The 18193-nt window shown below is 53.5% G+C and overlaps 1 protein-coding gene across 11 annotated transcripts in view; it reads left to right on the top strand.

Moving 5' to 3' along the window:
• The window catches only part of DGKZ (diacylglycerol kinase zeta), a 52957-nt gene extending 37235 nt beyond the window's left edge, over nt 1-15722 (top strand). For 5 of the 11 annotated variants that reach the window (XM_023928118.2, XM_086893689.1, XM_086893688.1 and 2 more), the window contains 15 exons: nt 392-454; nt 697-770; nt 882-993; nt 1325-1524; nt 1826-1926; nt 2061-2140; nt 3527-3596; nt 7355-7395; nt 7993-8180; nt 8682-8713; nt 9470-9513; nt 9884-10004; nt 10536-10572; nt 10861-10960; nt 13332-15722. In XM_023928118.2, the coding sequence (XP_023783886.1) occupies nt 392-454; nt 697-770; nt 882-993; nt 1325-1524; nt 1826-1926; nt 2061-2140; nt 3527-3596; nt 7355-7395; nt 7993-8180; nt 8682-8713; nt 9470-9513; nt 9884-10004; nt 10536-10572; nt 10861-10960; nt 13332-13448 (1380 nt within the window). In that variant the 3' untranslated portion in view covers nt 13449-15722. Of the gene's footprint in view, nt 1-391; nt 455-696; nt 771-881; nt 994-1324; nt 1525-1825; nt 1927-2060; nt 2141-3216; nt 3262-3526; nt 3597-5240; nt 5332-6420; nt 6504-7354; nt 7396-7992; nt 8181-8681; nt 8714-9469; nt 9514-9883; nt 10005-10535; nt 10573-10860; nt 10961-13331 lie in introns of those variants that run through there. The other 6 variants (XM_023928117.2, XM_086893687.1, XM_086893684.1 and 3 more) reach the window with 3 other exon arrangements.
• Nucleotides 15723-18193: the final 2471 nt, after the last annotated feature.

The following is an 18193-nucleotide window of genomic DNA, read 5'->3' as shown; positions in this document are numbered from 1 at the left end:
CGTTCTCTCCCTCCTGGAATCTCTAGATGGGTCACTTCAGTTCTGTTTTGTGATACTCCATTACAGCTTGAGACTGAATTTGTCTCTTGTGACTCAAGTCTCACTGGAGGAGACTCATCTTGCCAGCTCTTCCTTGAAGTCAGGACTGGGCTGGCAAGGGAACACTAGAGCATGTTACTGAGGGTTCCCCAAGGTTTTTGGTAGGCAAAATAGCAAGAGGAATGGGTCACATTTTGGAGGAGAAGAGGACTTTTGCCAGTGGGTAAAAAGGGGGTTTGCAGGTTTCAGCAGCTGAGGTCAGTGGCAGGCTGAGTTGCAGGTCAGTGGCAGGCTTCCTGGCTGCCCATTCTGGTGACCACCTGGGCACTAACTCTGTCTCTTGCCTTGGCAGACAGCCTTCTCCGACTTCCTCACCGGGAGCTCCAAAGACTTGGCGAAGCATGTCAGGCTGGTTGTGAGTGTGCTGGGGTGCTCTGGTCCAGGGAGGGGGTGAGCTGTGGAGGCGTGAGGAATGTCCCTTGGCACACTGAGTATGTCAGGACTGGGGAATGGGTATGTTCCTGGGAGCATCAGCTTCCCCTGACTTGGAGAACACTCACTATAGGGAGGAGAGGAGGGAGGCCATTTCTTCCTAAGTGGGTAGGATGGACCAGGCTCCCCCTTACAGCAGCCTGAACACTCCTGTGTTGTCTCTAGTGTGATGGGACAGACCTGACCCCCAAGATTCAGGACCTGAAACCCCAGTGTCTGGTCTTCCTTAACATCCCAAGGTGAGCACCCCCAGGACTTGTCTTCATATACGGGACTTCTCACACCTGTGCTGTAGATACTTGCCTGGGTTTGGGGCGCTAGTCCAGGCATTTCTTCCTGTCATTTCACAGGTACTGTGCAGGCACCATGCCCTGGGGCAACCCCGGGGAGCACCATGACTTTGAGCCCCAGCGCCATGATGATGGCTGCATTGAAGTTATCTGCTTCACCATGACGTCGCTGGTGAGTCAGTGCTGTTGCCTGTTGTAGCAACCTGGTTGGTAGCAACCAGGGGAGTGAATGGTCCCACTGATCAGGTGTCAGCCAGCCCACAGCTCCACAGATCCTCTCTGGAGGAGTTGTGGTGCTGGCCTATGTGACAGTGTCTGCTCTCTAAGATTTAGAGAGCATTTTAGAGATGCTGTCATGCCCTGGTCTCTGTGAGTCCCTTCTCACTGAAATCAAACCTGAGACCCTCAGAACTTGATTCACCTGTCACATCCAGCTGACAGTGGATGTTCCCCTCATCCACATCTCAGTCCATGTTCTTCTCTCACTCTGCACCTTTTCACAGGCTGCCTTGCAAGTTGGTGGCCATGGGGAGCGGCTCTGTCAGTGCCGGCAAGTGGTTCTCACCACATCCAAGGCCATCCCCATGCAGGTAGATGGAGAGCCCTGCAAGCTGGCAGCTTCCTGCATCCACATCTCTCTGCGCAACCAAGCCAACATGCTGCAGAAGACCAAGCGGCGCAACTCCATGCCTCTGCTCAATGAGTAGGTTCCTCAGATCAATCTGCCACCTCCTCTCCAAGGAAAGATGGTTGGGAGGGAAAGGGATGGGAGTGATCCATGACTGGCAGAGACATTTCAGTCCTTTCTTGGGGAGGGTCTGGGAAGGGATCAGGTCACAGAAATAAGGCGAGACCCTGGTGCTGGAGAAGCTGCTGGTACCAAGCTCCCCACCCCAGTCTATGCAATGCTGTGCTTTTGCCTGTTTTGGAGGGATGAGGGGAATAAGGTGAAAGCAGGCTGTCACTTTCTGTTATCTTCCTTTTTCCTTGCCCCCTGCACACAGCCAGCAGCCAGTGCCCGAGCGGCTGCGGATCCGGGTGAGCCGAATCAGCATGCGCGACTATGAGGCACTGAACTATGACAAGGAAAAGCTCAAGGAAGCCTGTGAGTGACCTGCTGAGTTACCAGGGGGTGGGAGCTGCAGTCCCCAAGTCTGGAAAAGCCTGTAGCTACTGTGTGAGGTGTTGGGAATGGGGCATGGGCTGCTCCCTCAGTTGTGTCTATGCCCTGTCCTGCAGCTGTGCCACTGGGGATCATCGTGGTTCCAGGAGACAGTGACCTGGAGTTGTGCCGGACACAGATTGAGAAGCTGCAGGAGGTGAGTCTGTGTGAAAATTGGTCATGGCTGAATACTGAGGGGACTCAGGGAAAGGATTTCTAAGCCACCTTGACCTGCACACACCACCACACACACTCTTGCTTTGGATCACGCTAAGAGGTCATGATTTGCCTTCACCATGCGGTGGAGTCAGAGTCCCAAGCTGGATGCCTTGTTGTTCCCTGCTGTCTGGAAGCTTCTTTTCCAGCTTTGCTCTTCTGACTGCTCTCCAAACCCAGAGAGTGACTCTGAAAAACTATAGGGTAGTATAAAAAGCCAGCACACATCCTGTGGGGGCCTATAACCCTTCTCAGGCTCTGTGTTTCCTGTCACAGCTCTGCCCTCTCTAGGTGCCTGAATTAGGTTTATAATTCCTCTCACTCTTCTCGTTTACAAGCACTAATTTTTGTGTCCTTGCCAATGTACTAGCACATGTCTGTGACCTGTACACAGACAGTGTAACTCTTGCTCCTGATGAGCAATGCCTTCTAAGCCCATAGTGTGACTTGTGCTACACTGTTCAATCTGATTATTGCACAGAAGATTGAAGGGACCTTTCTTCGTTTGCTGTTAGCTGCCTCTTGTGCCTGTGGGAATCCCATCGAGTGTATGTGTAGAGTTCTGCAGAGCTGAGTTGCAGAGCTGCTTGCCTGGGCTGGCACACTGGCATCTGCCTCTTGCTGTGCCTACTCTGTATGCATGTCCCCTTCCCACTTTGTACCCAGGCACTGGTGAGGACAGGCAGGCAGGCACATGGCTAGCAGCTCCTGGGTTCACAGGGTAATGCTTTCCTGCTGTGCCAGTGTGGTAGACCTGCAGGATGCCCCTGCAATCTCCTGCACCTTTAAAACTGTGCAGTGTGGCTCATGTTCCTTGGTCACCTCATTGTTTACCTCTTCTCACTCCTTGGGCAAGCTCTGTGTTCTGACCTTAAAGCCAGGCAAGGACCAGGTACCTTGGCCAGACAGCGTGTAAAGTCAGATATGGCAGCACATTAAACAACTCCAATGGGATGAGAGAGGGACTGGGGGGCTTCCCAGACACAAGCTGTAACAGGACACCTTGCCTTTCTGCAGGATTTCCCTGCACAGCCCTCTGCTTTAGAGCGCCTGCTCTTTCAGGTGTGTATGGCCTCTCTCTGTCCTCTGGGCCAGTCTGTCACGTCCACTGTGCCAGTCTCATGGGCTCATCTTGTGACACTGCTCTACAGTCAGCTCCAGTCTGTCCCATGGTGCTTCCTGTTGCAGTGTGTTGTGCCTGTGTTCAATTTCATCCAAATGCCTGTGGTCCTCTATGTCTGCAGGGACCTTCCAAAGCAGGAGCAATGCTCCAAAGAGAGATGCAGAGGCCATAAGTTACATCTTTATCCTCTCTTTCACTATACAGGAGGGAGATGGAGCCAAGCCAAAGACACTGTCATTCCAGAAACTGTCACCCAAGTGGTGCTTCCTAGACTGTGAGTACCGCTCTCCCCTAGGAGTGTTGACTGAGTGTGATGATGTGCTAGCAAGGTCCTTTGGTCTGCCAGGTCAGTGGAGGTAGGGGATGGAGAGCCATGTGGCTGCAAAGATCCAAGGGTTATGATGCATTAGAAACCACAGAAAAACCTGAGAATTAGGGCATTGTAGTTACGGCTCCTATGCCCAAAAAAGTGGGGGAATCAGTACCCCAGCTGAAGTGCATCGACACCAGTGCACCAGGGCTACAAACAGGAGGAGCCAGAAGATGTGCCAAAGCAAGAAAACCATGACTCAGTTGCCATCACAGAGACATAGTGGGACAGGTCACACAGCTGGGGTGCTGCAATGGATGGCTATAAACTCTTCAGAGGGGACAGGCAAGGAAGGAGAGCAAGATGATCTCTTTTTCTATGTCAAGGTGACCTGCTCAGTGGATGAATGAAGAGCTGTGGATGTTGTCCACCTGAACTTCAGTAAAATGTTTGACATGGTTTCCCACAACATCCTCCTGGGGAAACTGCCTGTTCATGGCTCAGATGAGTGCACTATTCCCTGGATACAAAACCAGCCGGATGGCCAGGCCCAGAGAGTGGTGGTGCCTGGAGTTACATCCAGCTGGTGGCCAGTCACCAGTGGTGATCCCCAGGGCTCAGTGTCGGGCTTGGTTCTGTTTATCATCTTTATCAATCTGGACTAGGAGATCAAGCACACTCTCAGTCACTTGCAGACAAGTTGGGTGGGAGTGTTGATCTGCTGGAGGGCAGGAAGGCACTGCAGAGGGATCTGGACAGGCTGGTTCATGGGCCAAGGCCAGTTGCACGAGGTTCAACAAAGTGAATGTCTTGTCCTTGGGTCACAACCACCCTACCTGCAGTGCTGCAGGCTGGAGGAAGCGGGGCTGGAAAGTTGCCCAGCAGAAAAGGACCTGGGGGTGCTGGTTGGCAGCAGCTGAACTTGATCCAGTGTGTGTCTGTCAGGATCCAATTACTAAGGTTCTTAGGAATGCCCCTGCCCGAATTAAGGTGCAGATGAGACCGTATGCCAGTGACAATAGTATGGGTTTTGTTTAGTAATAAATATGAGAGAAAGAAATAGAAAATAGGTGGCGGGGGACAGAAAGAGAGTAACAGGGACAGAACAAGGAAAGTATCACCACTCCATGGAACCTGGTGATGCTCCATTGATCCTCTCCAGGCAGTCTTCTTGGTGGTGGAAAGCACCCCGAAAAGCATAGAATCTGATGGGTTAACATATGCTCAGGCCAGGTAGGAAAATCCAAGCACTTCTCTGGTGGGGAGGGGGGGAAGTTTTCCATTGTCTCTGCCACATTCGTTGCATCACATGCAGTTCTGTGGTGCAAGGCCTCAGGAATGACTATGGGAGCACTTTGGGGCATGCTTGGGGGTTCCATAGCCAGTTTGTGTAAGGGAGGATGGGTTCACTGCCCCTGAGCAGAGGTTACAACACACCCAAACTTCTTCCCTCCATCTTGGTTGAGGGGGAAATAAGTGCAAACATGCTCCCAGCAAATGGGTCTGTGGACTACAGCCTCCCCCACCCTGAAGCAAGCCAAAGATGATTCTTAGCAGGACTACTGGGTTTGGCTCACATTCTTTTCCTTGTTTACTTGTTTGTTTCAGGTGATTGAAGAATGGGTTTTCCTTTTTAATCTCTGCAGTCTGACTTTCAGTCCGATGTCCCAGTCAGGTATCTTCAGAGAGGCTCCTTTGGTTGTAGCTTCTTTACACAGTTTTTGTTATAATGAGCAAAATTTTGTATCAGTGTTTGAGGCATGAACACTTTCAGTGTCCAGGCGGCCAAGAAGGCTAATGGCATCCTGGCCTGGATAAAGAAAAGTGTAGCCAGTGGGACCAGGGCAGTGATTGGCTCCCTGTACTCAGCCCTGCTGAGGCCACACCAGGAATCCTGCATCCAGTTCTGGGCCTCTCACTGCAAGAAAAACATTGAGGTGCTGGAGCATGTCCAGAGAAGGGCAATGGAGCTTGGGGAGGCTCTGAAGCACAAATCTTAGGAGGTATAGCTGAGGGAGCTGGGTTTGGTTAGCCTGGAGAAACAGAGGCTGAAGGGAGACCTTATCTCTGTCTACAACTACTTGGAAGGAGGTTGTGTCAAATTATGTTGGTCTCTTCTCCAAAATAACAAGCCAGAGGATGAAGGGATATGAATGACTTCAAGTTGCATCAGGAAGGATTTTTTTCCCAGTGAAAGGGTGATCAAGCATTGGAACAGGCTGTCCAGGAAAGTGGATGAGTCCCCATTCCTGAAGATACTTAAAAGATGTGTAGATATGGCACTTAGGGACGTGGTTTCATGGTGGCAGCATTGGTTTAATGGTTGGACTCGATGATCTTAAGGGTCTTTTCCAACCTAAGCAATTCAATCATTCTGTGATTCTTTGAATTTGGGAGGTGAGAGAACAGACATTCAGTGACAAGCCACGGGGAACCACTGAGGCTTGGGACTCACGGATGTTTGGGTCTTTGGGGCTGAGCACCACAGTGCTTTCCGCCAGGCTGCGTGTCTGGCTGCTGACCCGGAGAGGAGGAAGGGGAATCTCTGGTTCTCTTGCCCCGGGAGCTGAAGGCAGCTTGGTGGCATGTGTTTGTCACTGCGGGACTGCTGGGGATGCTCTCCTGTGTTGCGCAGGCAGGGGGCCCCCCTGCTCCAGCATGCTGGGAGCCGAGCTCACCGTGAGCATCGCAGTGGTACGGGAGAGCAGCCTCCCTGCTGGGCTCCGACTGCTGCCTATTCCCTGCCTGAAAGTGGCTTTCTCTTCTTCCTTTTCCTTCTCTGAGCAAGAAGCTCCCTCTGTACCTGGAAGCTGGCTGAGTGAAGTGCCCGTTGGTAGGATTTCATCTCTCTGACATCCCAGCAAGCAGAGTGAGTGTAGACCACAGCAGAACACAGCCATGGGTTGCAAAGTGAGCCTGGGAAGCCTTGTGCTAACAGAGGATGCAACTTCTCCCTTCAAGGTTCCGGCCCTGCGCATGGTGTTGCCGCTCCCAGGTGTCACTACTGGGACTGCTGTACCAGAGCCACTTTCCCTTCTCCTGCCAATCTCCCAGCAGCAGGTTCTGGGCTCAGAAATATGTGTCAGGAAAAAGACTCGTTCAGCACAACACAGGTTCATTCAAATGGCTGAATTATAGGCCTTGAACAGTAGCTCCTTGGATGCAAAAATACAGGATAAACATGGCTCTTTCATTCCTCTCACCTGCTCTGGCACATCCCCACTGTTTGCAGAGAGACTTCCTTGGGTCTGCAAGGATCCCACTGCAGCAACCTCTCCTGGACTGGCACCAATAGCCTGTCATGATGTTGGGGAAATGCTGCCCTGCATGGGAAACCTGCAAGGTTGCACTGTGCACTTCCCTGCCCTGGTCTCCCTTGGTGATGCCCTAAGTCCATAACCCCTCCCTGCTCCCCTAGGGATGGTGGCTGTGTGTGTCTGGCTCCACCATAGCCACTTGCTCTGTTGGAGCTCCTCTCTCTCTGTGGTGATCTCTTCACTCAGACAGGTTGGAGGCTGATTTGAAGCTCTCCTGTCATCCTAGGAGACAGGGACCTGGATCTACAGCTGGTGGTGGCATGCTCTGTTGTGCCTGGCAATCATGTGCTTTGAGTGGCCTCATGGAGGTGGCTGGATAGCTCACTGGCACTCCTGGTGGGAAGAGGCCATCTCCCTTGTCTCACACCAAGGATCAGCCTGTCTCATTCTGTTCCTGTCTTACAGCAACCACGGCCGATCGGTTCTACAGGATAGACCGCGCACAGGTGAGTGCAGCCTCATCCTGCACAGTCATCCATCCCCCTGGGAGGGTGCTTGTTGTCCCACCTGCATGCAGACCAACAGACAGGCATAGCCTTGGAGCCACACAGGCCTTATTTCACTGCCCTGCCCTTTGGCATCCCCCAAAGGGATGGCATGACGAGCCTGGCCCAGGACCAGGTTCAGCACCTCCGGGTTTCTGGAGAAAAGGGAGGAAGCCTGGGTGGTAGCACAGAGCCTTGGGCTGAAAGCTGCCTGCAGGGCCCTCCAGTGCAGCAGGCAAGGAATAGCAAACATAGCAAGACTGGCCAGGGAACCCACCAGCTGGGGTCATCTTCACCAGTATTAGATACTTTCCCTAATGAGCTGGGGAGGAGGACATGGAGATAAGGCTTACAAGGTTGCTAAGGTGGCAGGTGGTAGGAAGCCTAAAAAAAAACAAGGAGATGCAAAGGCTCCCAGGCACAAGACTGTTCAAGCCACTATTACTCTGCTGAACAAATGGGTGAGCCACAAACCCATCCACTGAAATATGAGGGGATGGAGTTTTTCAGAAGTAGGTCTTGCTTCTGAGGAAGCATGAGCTGACTTGTGTCTTTCAGGAACACCTCAACTATGTGACAGAGATCTCTCAGGATGAGCTCTATGTGCTGGATCCAGAGCTAGTGGTCACTCAGTCTGTGAGCACTTCTCCTGCCATGCCTGACCTCGTGGACTCATCTGCCACACCTCCTGGGCACCATTTTGCATTCCCCTCTTTCTCCTCTCCTCCCTCCTCTCCTGCCCTCAGGTGAGTCTAGAATGGGAGTTCTGGGCCTCATGAAGAATGAATGGGCAGTGATGGGAGACCTAGGGTGGGCTTCACAGCATTGATCACTGGGCTAGTTTACAGGGGAGCTCCCTGGAAGAAAGCAGGAATGCAGTGTTGAGTAAGACCAAGGGATGAGATGTCATCCTGTTTTCCTTGTTCCTCTGCCAGCACTGCCCTAAGCAGTGGGGCATCACCATGGTTGTGACCCCAGGCTCAACCATAGGGTCAAGCTCCAGCACCTGGCCCGTGAGGCAAAAGACATGCATGTCTTTCAGCCAAACTAAGGCCAGTGTTGGGTATGGATGAGCAACGGTGCCAGGAGCAGCAGTAGAAATGGGAGCGGGGATGGAAGAACTCAGATCAGGGAAGAAGGAGTGCCACAGGGAGGTTTCTCCATCCCTCTAGTGGTGGCATACCTATTAGGGCCATCTGCTGCCAGGACTGGCAGGGTTAGTTACACTTTCACTTCTTCCCTTCCAGCGCTGAGCCTGAGCATTGCCTCCCACATAAAGGTGAGCAGAGTCCTACCCCTGGTCATACCCCCTCTCAGGTTGCACTCTCCTGTTTTCCTGCCATGGGTTTTTTTGGCCTATTCTTTCCCTGGTGAGCAGGGAGGAGCCCTGTTGTTCCATGTGTCCTGGAGCATGGAGCCCTGCGGGCGGGTGACCCAGAGGTGAGCACGAGAGACCTGACAGTGATTTGTGGAGTGGCCAGCCAGGCGCCTTCCCGGCTCCACCATGCGGGAAATGATATGGCAAGGGGTTAATCCCCCACCTGCACAGCTGAGCGCTGTGGAGTGGGTTGGGAGGCTGTCTCTGCCTCTCCCTGGGGAGGTGGGAAAACTAGATCAGGGGCCTCACCAAGCTGAACAAATGGAAGGAGTTTCCTGAAGCTTGACCGGAGCCTGGAGGTGTGAGTGAGTCATTGGTGAGAGGTGTCTTGGCTGCTGGCTGATGCCCAGGAGACTTGCTTCCCACTTTCATCACAAATTATCCTGCCCAAGGGCAGAGACTACTCCCCCTGCACATGCATCTTGCTGGGGTTGAGGTCTGGCTGCACCCCTAGCGACATGGTCTCTCCTTCCCCTGGCTTGTTCCTTGCATTCCTGAAGGTGGAAGAGCCGTGTAAATGCAGTCTGACCAAGGGTTTAATCCCTGGAGAAGCTTGTGCTCCTGCTCCACACCTCTGGTGCCCAACTCTTGTCTTCAGGATTGGATAAGCAGTGTTACAGATTGATTTTTCTGACCCTGACGCACCTCTTTTTGCAGATGACCTGCTGATAGAAGCTGCCAAGAGCGGCAACTTCAGCAAGGTAGGTGCTCCAGCCAGCCTGCTGCAATGAGCAGCCAATGCTGGCTCCTGGGTTGGTGTGCCCCTTGGGCTAAGGAAATCCCTGCCAGCCATGACCCCCAGTTTCCCTGGAGCAGCACCTGTCAAGGGCCTTCCTTCAGGAATGGTGATTGGAAACCAGGCAGGTTTCTGGCAAGGAGCCCTGGTTTGTCTCCTGGGGGACACAAAGGGAAGGGAGAAGAAGGGAGGGGACTTGATAGCATGGCAGAACTGGACAAAGCTCCTCACCAGCCCCAAGTATCCACATAACCTGTCAGGCACTCCAGGCACACAATACTGGGGCTTGGAGCTGGGAAATGCAACTCATCCTGAGCAATCTGACAATCCTGTAGTTTCAAGAGCTGCACCGAGCTGGAAGAGACCTGATGGTGCGAGACTCCTCAGGCCAGACTGTCCTCCACCATGCTGTCAAATCAGGAAGCAAGGACATCGTCAAATACATCATAGAGAATGGTGAGCTGGAGCCCGAGTGCCACTCTTAGCAAAGGAGCCTGGCAGCCAAAAAAAATCAACCCTCTGCTCAGAGGGAGCACTCCTGGGCTTAGATCCCTTCCCTCTGGGTTTGCTACATCATCCTTCTGTTGTTTGGGCTTTTTCTGGCATCTCTCTGCCAGTACTGGGGTATCCTCATGGCTATTGCTCTATCCTGGCAGGGATCAGCATGTCTATGGGAAACATTTTCAGTGTCTTGCTTCTGCCTTCAGGGCAGCTGACCTGTTGTTTTTGGCAGTTCCCACTGAAATACAGACAGCTTTATTTTTATTTAGATATTGCTCTGTAGTGAGTCCCCAACCAATTCTTCTTTCTGGAGATCAGCTGGGTTCAGATGCCATTGCTGACCTCAGTTCTTTGGAGCTGGGACTTCTGTAGGCAGCATGAAAATAGCAGCCCCTATGGAATGATGCATGCTATGACCAGGGAGTAGGCAGGTCTGTCTGTGCCCCACAGCCAGGTCTCATTCACCTGCACTCTTTCTTTCCACAGCTCCTTCAGAAATCCTTGATGCCACAGAGGAGGAGAAGTAAGTCGCTGCCTGAGTTGCATTACCTGTTGGCCAGACCCTCTGCGAAGTGACCAGTCATAGGGGCACTTCAGCTGCCCTTGCTCTAATTTCTAGCCATGATTTCTAGCCATGTCCATTTTGGACAGACTGCCCCTGAGTAGCACCCCCTCCTCTGCCAGGGCTGCCTGGACACAACTCACCATCAGCTCCTGCTGCTGCTGAATTTCTGTCCCTTGCTGCCACCCACATGTGCTGAGTGTCCCTGGTCAGGGGGACATCTCTTATCTCTCGCTTTCTCCTCCTCAGTGGTGAAACCAGCTTGCACCAGGCTGCAGCCTTACGCCAGCGCACTATCTGCCACTACATCGTGGAGGCCGGGGCCTCGCTCATGAAGACAGACTTGCAGGTGACAACAGGAATGGTGGCAGTGGGGCTTTCTGGGTGACCAGAGGGCTGGCAAGGAGCAGAGCCAGCAGGAGAGCAGAACAGGGCTTCTTTGGGTGAGGTGCTTGCCAGTGAGAGGGGAGCTGACATGGAGCACCCATGTTTGCCCAGTAGAACCCAGCTACAGAGGGGTTAAATCCGTCTTCTCTTGGCGCTTCTCTCCCGGTTGTTTTATTAAATTAGAAGCAAGAGGCTGGAATGTCTCATCCCTGTCTCCCCGTTCCCACCCTCAGGGGTCAGAGCAAGGACATTCCCCCTGAAATCTCCCTCCCAGCTGCAGGACTCCCCCCGCTCTCCCCCACCAGCAGTCACAGTGGGGGATCTGGGAGCTCCTCTTGGCGGGTGAAGCCGGCCTGTGGGGAGCAGGAGCAAGCAGTGGCAGCACTTTCCCTCACATGCTGACTTAATTGAGCTGTGCCTTAGTGTCAGGGAATTGTGCCAGCCCTGGAAGAAGAGTTGCAAAAGAAGAGGTCTTGGGGCCATATTTTGGTACAGGAGGTTCCTGGGGCTGGCATATGGCGGAGGGGATGTGGTCAGACCTCTCTGGTGGAGGTTTTTAGTGATGGGCTGGAGCAGAGGTGATGTAGCAGAACAAGCCAAGAAAGTGCAGTCTGTGGGTCTGGGACACCATTTAGGAGCCCAGTTAAGGGGTGCTGGTGGAGCTTGGGGTTCAATTTAGACAATGCACATCCCTGTTTGCCAGTTGTCAGGAGAATGTAGTACAGATAATCTCTGGCTCCCCATCTTTCCTCCTTGGTCCTATCTGAAGCTTAGGCCTTGCACAGTGCCCAGAGTGGGGCTGGCCTGAATGGAGACTCAGCCAGCAGAGGCAAGAGGAGAGGGCAGTTCGGAGGACATGGCCCCTCTCTGTCCCTAGCCCCCTCATTTGCCTGATGGAGAGGAACAGCCCCCAGACTGCCAGCACAAAAGGGAGCCTTGCTCAGGCATGCCCCTGCCCCAGGGAATGGGTTTGCACGTGCCTGTGCAAAGGCATGTCAGGTTTGTGGCTGCCTGGGGACCCCGCTGTGCTGCTGCACTGACCTCTCATGGGCTCCGGGTCACAGCCTGCCTGCACAGGCAGGATCCACCTCATTAGGAACCGCAGCAGCAGACTGTAGCAAGGGTTTGGAGCAGGCTGATCCCTCTCCCTGCAGTGGTGAGGGAGGCTGAGCCTTATCAGTTGGAGTGCCTCAGCCCAGCCGGGCAGGGAGGCCCTGGCAGCTCCGGTTTCAGGCTGCAGGCAGGCAGTGATGCAGAGGGGCTTCTGCAGGGGAGCAGGGAAAGAAGCTAAATTCCTTCTCTGTTAAATGAGTGATTGCATTCAGGGGATGTGGGGAGGAGGCCATCAAGGAGAGCCAGCACCAAAGCACAGAGTGGTCTCCGTCCCCTGATGATGTGGCTGCTGGGGGGTGTGTGCAGGATCACAGAGCATGCCCAGTCTTGGGGTGCACATCCCAAGATTTCGTGGTGCGTGATACCTCTCTGCAGCCACACACACTGATGGGCTTTTGTGCACAGCCACATCCAGGCCCAGCGGAGGGCTCTGCATGTCTGACCATTGTTCCTGATGGAGAAATATGGCTGTGGGCTGCTCTGGAGGCCACTGCACGCTGCTGCAGCTGCCCATGCCCTGCTGTGCACCAGGGGCTGAGCCAGGCAGGACGGGTACCCTTCCAGGGCTGGTTTTCAATGGCAGCGGCAGAGCGCCAGGTTTCTGTGGCCTTTCTCAGCAGCACAGCAGAGGCTGGGCACATGGAGAGGAGGAGCAAGGAGCAGGGGGAGGGAAGGGGGAGAGAAGACAGAGCTGGGAGCTGTTAACAGATTTGCTTTTTATGGAGTGCGGGAGTTCATTAGTGGACACAATCCAGATGGCTGCAATAAGCTGGTGAAATGTGATCCTCCTCCGGGAGCAGGAGCGCTAGCCAGGCTGTGAGAGGGAAGGGGGGTTGGTATTCTTGGGCATTCCCCAGACATACCCCTCATTCCTCACCCTTTCCCGCCTGCCTCCCCAGCTCAGGGGAAGAGCAGTTCATGGGGACCAGCCTTTGTTTCTTCTTGGGTGACTTGTGATGCCCAGGATCAGTCATGTCCTAGCCCATGCTTGGAGCTGATGGCTCTTCAGGGGACAGCTTCCAGGCCTTCAGTAGTCAGGCTCCTCAGGAGCACACTTTGATCCTGTGGTGAGCACATGGGCATTTGGCTGCTGCCTGACTTGGGGTTTGGCTGTAGGATCTGCTGGACCCAGCCACATGGGGGAATGGGGACGCCTTTGGGTGCCAAAGCAGCGTTCAGGCAGTGTTTGGCGCTCTTGACTTCTTGCCTCCCCTGTGCAGGGAGACACCCCGAAGCACCGTGCTGAGAAAGCCAATGACCCCGACTTAGCTGCCTACCTCGAGAACCGACAGCACTACCAGATGATCCAGCGGGAGGACCAGGAGACAGCTGTGTAGTGCTTGGCGTGCCTTAGCCCAAGCCAGCTCATGCAGGATGAGAAGAGGACAATGCCAACTGGCAGAGCTGTATCTGGCCCAACCCTACCCAGATGCCAACCTGGTTCCTGGAGATGGATACAGAAGTGCTCTGCCCCAGGCTGGGCTGGGACTCTGTTTGTGAGGACAATGGATATTTCAGACTTGAAGCCTGATTCTCTGTGTGTCCACCCCTTCACCTCTCATTCACCACATTCCCTGCCCTAGGTGGGCTCTATCCCCCAGCCATGTTGGAGCAGGCCAGGCTGAAGCCCCCAGTCACCCTTGTTCGTGGGAGTAATGCCAATGCCCCCTTCCACAGGCTCGTACCTATGATCCTTGTGGGATATCATTGCTTAGCCCCTCTCTCTCTGCTGGCAGTGCCCCTCTTTTAGGTGCTTGGCTAGGTTTGTGTCCTGTTCCTCCTCTCCTGTCTGGCACAGCTGTGGGAGCTGCATGGATAGACTGCAGAGGCTGTGAGCTGCAGACTTTGGCCCAAAGGAAGTGCCACAACTTACTGGCCCTGCCTTCTCCTCCCTCCTGGGGCTGCACCCCATCTGTGTGTTGCCCTACCCAGAGCCTTCTGCAGCAGGAGGGAAGTCACTTGTGCAGCCAGTCTTTCCTCAGAGCATCTGGGCCTGGTGCAGCTGGAAGTAGGGCAAGAGGTGCCCTCCTGATGGGCCTTTAGTGTTCAGCCAGCAGTCTGACTCAGGGCTGGGATGGCATGGAGGAAGGCTACCAATCCCTCCCACCACACTTCTCTCCACGGGGTTGGGTAGAACAGTTTGCACACCAGCTGAGCATCTCTTTGTGAGCCCACTGCAGGATGGTGAAGAGCTGCACTCAACTGGGGCAATGGCAGCAGTGATGCCCATTATATTTCCCAAATACTGACTTGGATTCAGCTGCCCTCCCTGCTTCAGTTTCCCCCTTAATGCTAGACTTTGCACGGGGCTGGTCAGGCAGTGCTGGGGTCAGTGCTGCTCTCAGGGATCCCCTCCTGCCCCCCAAGCTGGCAACATGCATCCTCTTAGTCTGACTCCTGCTATTCCCCAAACTGGGCACAGGGCTTTGCAGGGAAAACTTGAGAGCTCACCCAGATGAGTTAAAACTCACCTGGGTTGACCATGAGCTCATTCTTTCCAGTTTTAGCAGAAAGAGGAATTTGGATTCATAGGAACCACCAGGGCTCCTCGCCCTGAGTTATGCCTGCAGTGGAATAGAATTTTACCAACCGCCTGCCATGGGGCATGAGGCACCACAATCCATCTCCCTTGTTGATCTGTGAGTGCTCGATGCTGAGACATCAAGCCAGGCCTTGAGCAAGGCTTTTGCAGATCTGAGTCCCTGAGACCAGGAGGTGCCCACAGAGAAGGAAAACTGATGGCTCTGAGGCTAGCAGACCTGCTTGGCACTTTTGGATGGGCAGTGGTTGTGAAGGGGGTTGCTGTTTGCAGCTTGGCTCCAGCAGAGGATCCTGCTGCTGTCGTGTGTGGTCTGTGCAGTCCCTCTGCGCTCACACACAGCTGTGCCCACTGGGTAGCGTTGGGAGGCACTGTTTGAATCCCTCCTAGTACCAAGAAAAGGGTATGAGGATACTGTAGGGGACCAGAATACCCTTCAGACTTTTTTCCCAGGGGCATCCTTGAAGGATGGGGGATTCTGTACTGAGGAACAGAGGTGCAGGGCAGTGCAGGGTGCCAGGAGTCAGTGGCAGTACTGGCAAATAATAATGATAGCATACTAATGCATTGACAGCTGGGGCACGCCAGGAGTTCCTGGAGTTCTCATCAGCACTGCTGGCAGGCCACTGACAAGGCACTGTCATCTGAGGTCCACACCACTGCTGCCCCAGACAGGATGCCCAACTTGGCCCAGAGGCATTTAGAGCCTCAGCTTTCCCCTTCCTCCCTTACAGTTTTTGTACAGGTAGTTGAGAGACACACTGTCCCCTTCCCTGCCTGGCCCCTCCATGCACCTGTGAGCAGAGTTGCTGTGCAATTCCAAGCCTGCTTATATTTTGGTGGAGAAGGAGGGGGTGTTGATCGCCATGCCCCCTTAGGGCAGGGGTTCTGTGCAATACCTGGGTCTGTGTTTCTTAGACGCCGTTGTAGGACTGTATTTTTGTAACTATGTGAGGGTGTTGGCTCCAGCCGGCCCAGGGCCTGGCATGAGCCTGTGTTCCCATTGCTTTTCAACTTTGACTGTTTGGATGTTGTTGTTTCTTGCCATTGAAATAAAGAGATTGATGTTTTAGTTCCTGTCTCCTGCTGCATCTGCAAGATTGCAGCAGGCACTGCACAACAGATGTCCTGCATGGCACAAACAAGATTGGATCCCAAGGCCTCTGCCTTTGCCCAAACTTGGGGTACTTTTGGGAGTTCTCTCCTGGCCTACACCCTTGTTCACTTCCCAGCACAGCATCCTTCTGGGACTGTTGCTAGATACAGGGTCTTTGTCCTGAGGGACCTTCTCTATTCTGTGTCATACATCAATGCTCATGTAATCTGGGAAAGGGAGAAAGTGTACTGCCTTCTCAAGTGATCCAAAAGGCCTTGGAAATGAGTCAGCAGCCTGCTGTTCTTCCTTGAGGCAAAGGAGGTAGCCCCATTGGCTGCCACAGCTGTCAGTGGATACTACAGCAGCATCCAGCCTCCGGTTTCAAAATGTTTGTTGGCCTTTTTTTGTGGTGAGCTGCCCCCAGCCATGCTGCTCTGTGGGAGATGAGCCTGCCAGGGGCTCTTCCTATTCATTTCCACTCCAGCAGGGAGTCTTGGGCTTCTGCCTCCAGTGCTGAGCACTAAGGGCAAAGATTATCTCCGCCACTCTGGTGGAAGGACCGCTCTCCAATTACAAAAGCAGAGGATTAGGGACACTTCTGCTTCCAGCCTCTGACTCATAAGGATGACTGTGGCCAACACATTTCTCTGCTGTGGAGTTTCCTTTGAAAAAGGAGGTAACTGCAGTGGCCGATGGCATGCTGGTGATGGAGCCAGTGGGTGATGAGGAGCTACACTCATACCTTAAACTCAGATTTCTAGAGGGAGTTTGGCAGCCTGCCTGGTGCTCCTGCCAGCCCCTCTCTGCCTGGAGAAGCAGCCTCCCCTGTCGGCATTGTCCCTTCCACCTCCACTATGCCTCTCTTTCATGGTCTTCAAACTTCAGCTAATGCCCAGAGCTAACAGTGAGGATCTGTAGCAGGTGTAAGGCACACCGAATTGTCCTGGCCTCCCCAAGGACCAGGTGTACGTGTAACTGGGAGGAGGGGGCCCACTCTGCTTCAGTGCCCAGACCCCGGCATGCTGGCGCTTGGCCCGCATCTCAGCAGGGAGGCCGTCAGTAACCATGGCAATTGGAGTCTTCCAGCCGCCCCAGAGTCAAATATACAGTGGGGAAGAAAAACAGTCCCACTATGTGATCACTCTGATGAGGAGTGTTGGGAAAGGGGCAGTATACCTTTGGGGCAGAGTCCTGCCCTTCTGCCCAAAGGATGTCAGCATACTGTCTTTGTCCTTTTCAGTCAGGTGCTGGAGGTTAAGAGGTCTGTCTGCCCTCCTGTGGGATCAAAGCACACCTGGAGGTGTAGGCACCAAGTGCATGGGTGCAGGCTGGAGAAAGCCATGCAAGCCCAGCCTCAGCTAAGCAGAGCTGGGGTGGTAGCAGTTGGCCCTGATAATGATTACCTGCCACACACCTCAAAAAGAAAAAGGTCATTCCTCTCCCATGCATGGTTGTGTCTCTGTACTGGCTCTGCTGCAACATCCACTACCAGTTCCCCAAGGATCAGGCTTTGACCAGAGATGGAAAATGCAGAGCTGGCTTGCCATGAATTAGCTTGTGACATTTTTGGAGGTAAAAAACTCAAGCTAACTAATTGCAGGGAAATGCACCTGGGTTGGTCACACTCCCTCTTTTTTCCTCCTTTCCTCAGTATGAGGCCCCTTTCTGCAGTCACAGCCTTCTGCTGCTTGTTTGAGCTGAGGAAGGAGCCATTTCCCCCATGTCCCTCAAAAAGAGGCCAAAGGGACCAGGCACAGCCACTGCTGAGCGTGATGTGCACCAATGCATCTCTGCTCTCTTGCACAGCTAGTATTTGTCTCCTGGTTCCCTGGAAGGAGTGAAAATTTGCACCGGGCTTCACCGTACCTTAGGCTGCTGTGCCCTGGGGACTCCAGTGAGATCTTCAGCTCCTGACCAGAAACAGCTGAAGAGAAGCAGTAGTGCTCACTCCACACCTAGTTCTTTAACAGTTCTATAGGCCCTGGTCTGCTCATCACAGTCCCGTGATTCAGTCATGCAAACCTGATGTACACCTAGGTCCTTCTTTTTTACATTGAAGTTTGTCTCAGCAGCTTTCTTCAGCTTGAGTTTAAAGGCCCAGCAATGGGTAGAGGCTATTTGGCTTTGTTACCTGCCCGGCTATCAGGATCCATTTCTGCATCCTGGGCTCAAATGTACAGCCTGACATCTCCAGATGCCTCACCAGACAGAACAGTGCCTGTTGCTGTGTGTGCAGCAGAAAGGGGAGATGACACGTTCCCACATTTACCAGCTCTCCTCAAAACCTTTACAGATGTTTAGGAAACTGCTGGCAGAGTTACAATTAAATGTGGCAATCTTTTGGAAAGTGATTCCTGGTTTTGAAGCAGCTCATAAAAAACAGCCCTGCCCCTGCCCTGCAATCCTACCTGTGGCAACCCTGCTGTCAGCAGACTTCTTCCAGGATA

The sequence above is a fragment of the Cyanistes caeruleus genome, chromosome 6, assembly GCF_971803275.1.
Source record: "Cyanistes caeruleus chromosome 6, bCyaCae1.hap1.1, whole genome shotgun sequence".
Lineage (NCBI taxonomy): Eukaryota > Metazoa > Chordata > Aves > Passeriformes > Paridae > Cyanistes > Cyanistes caeruleus.
The sequence above is the reverse complement of the archived record's forward strand: the minus strand, read 5'-3'. Positions and strand labels throughout refer to the sequence as shown.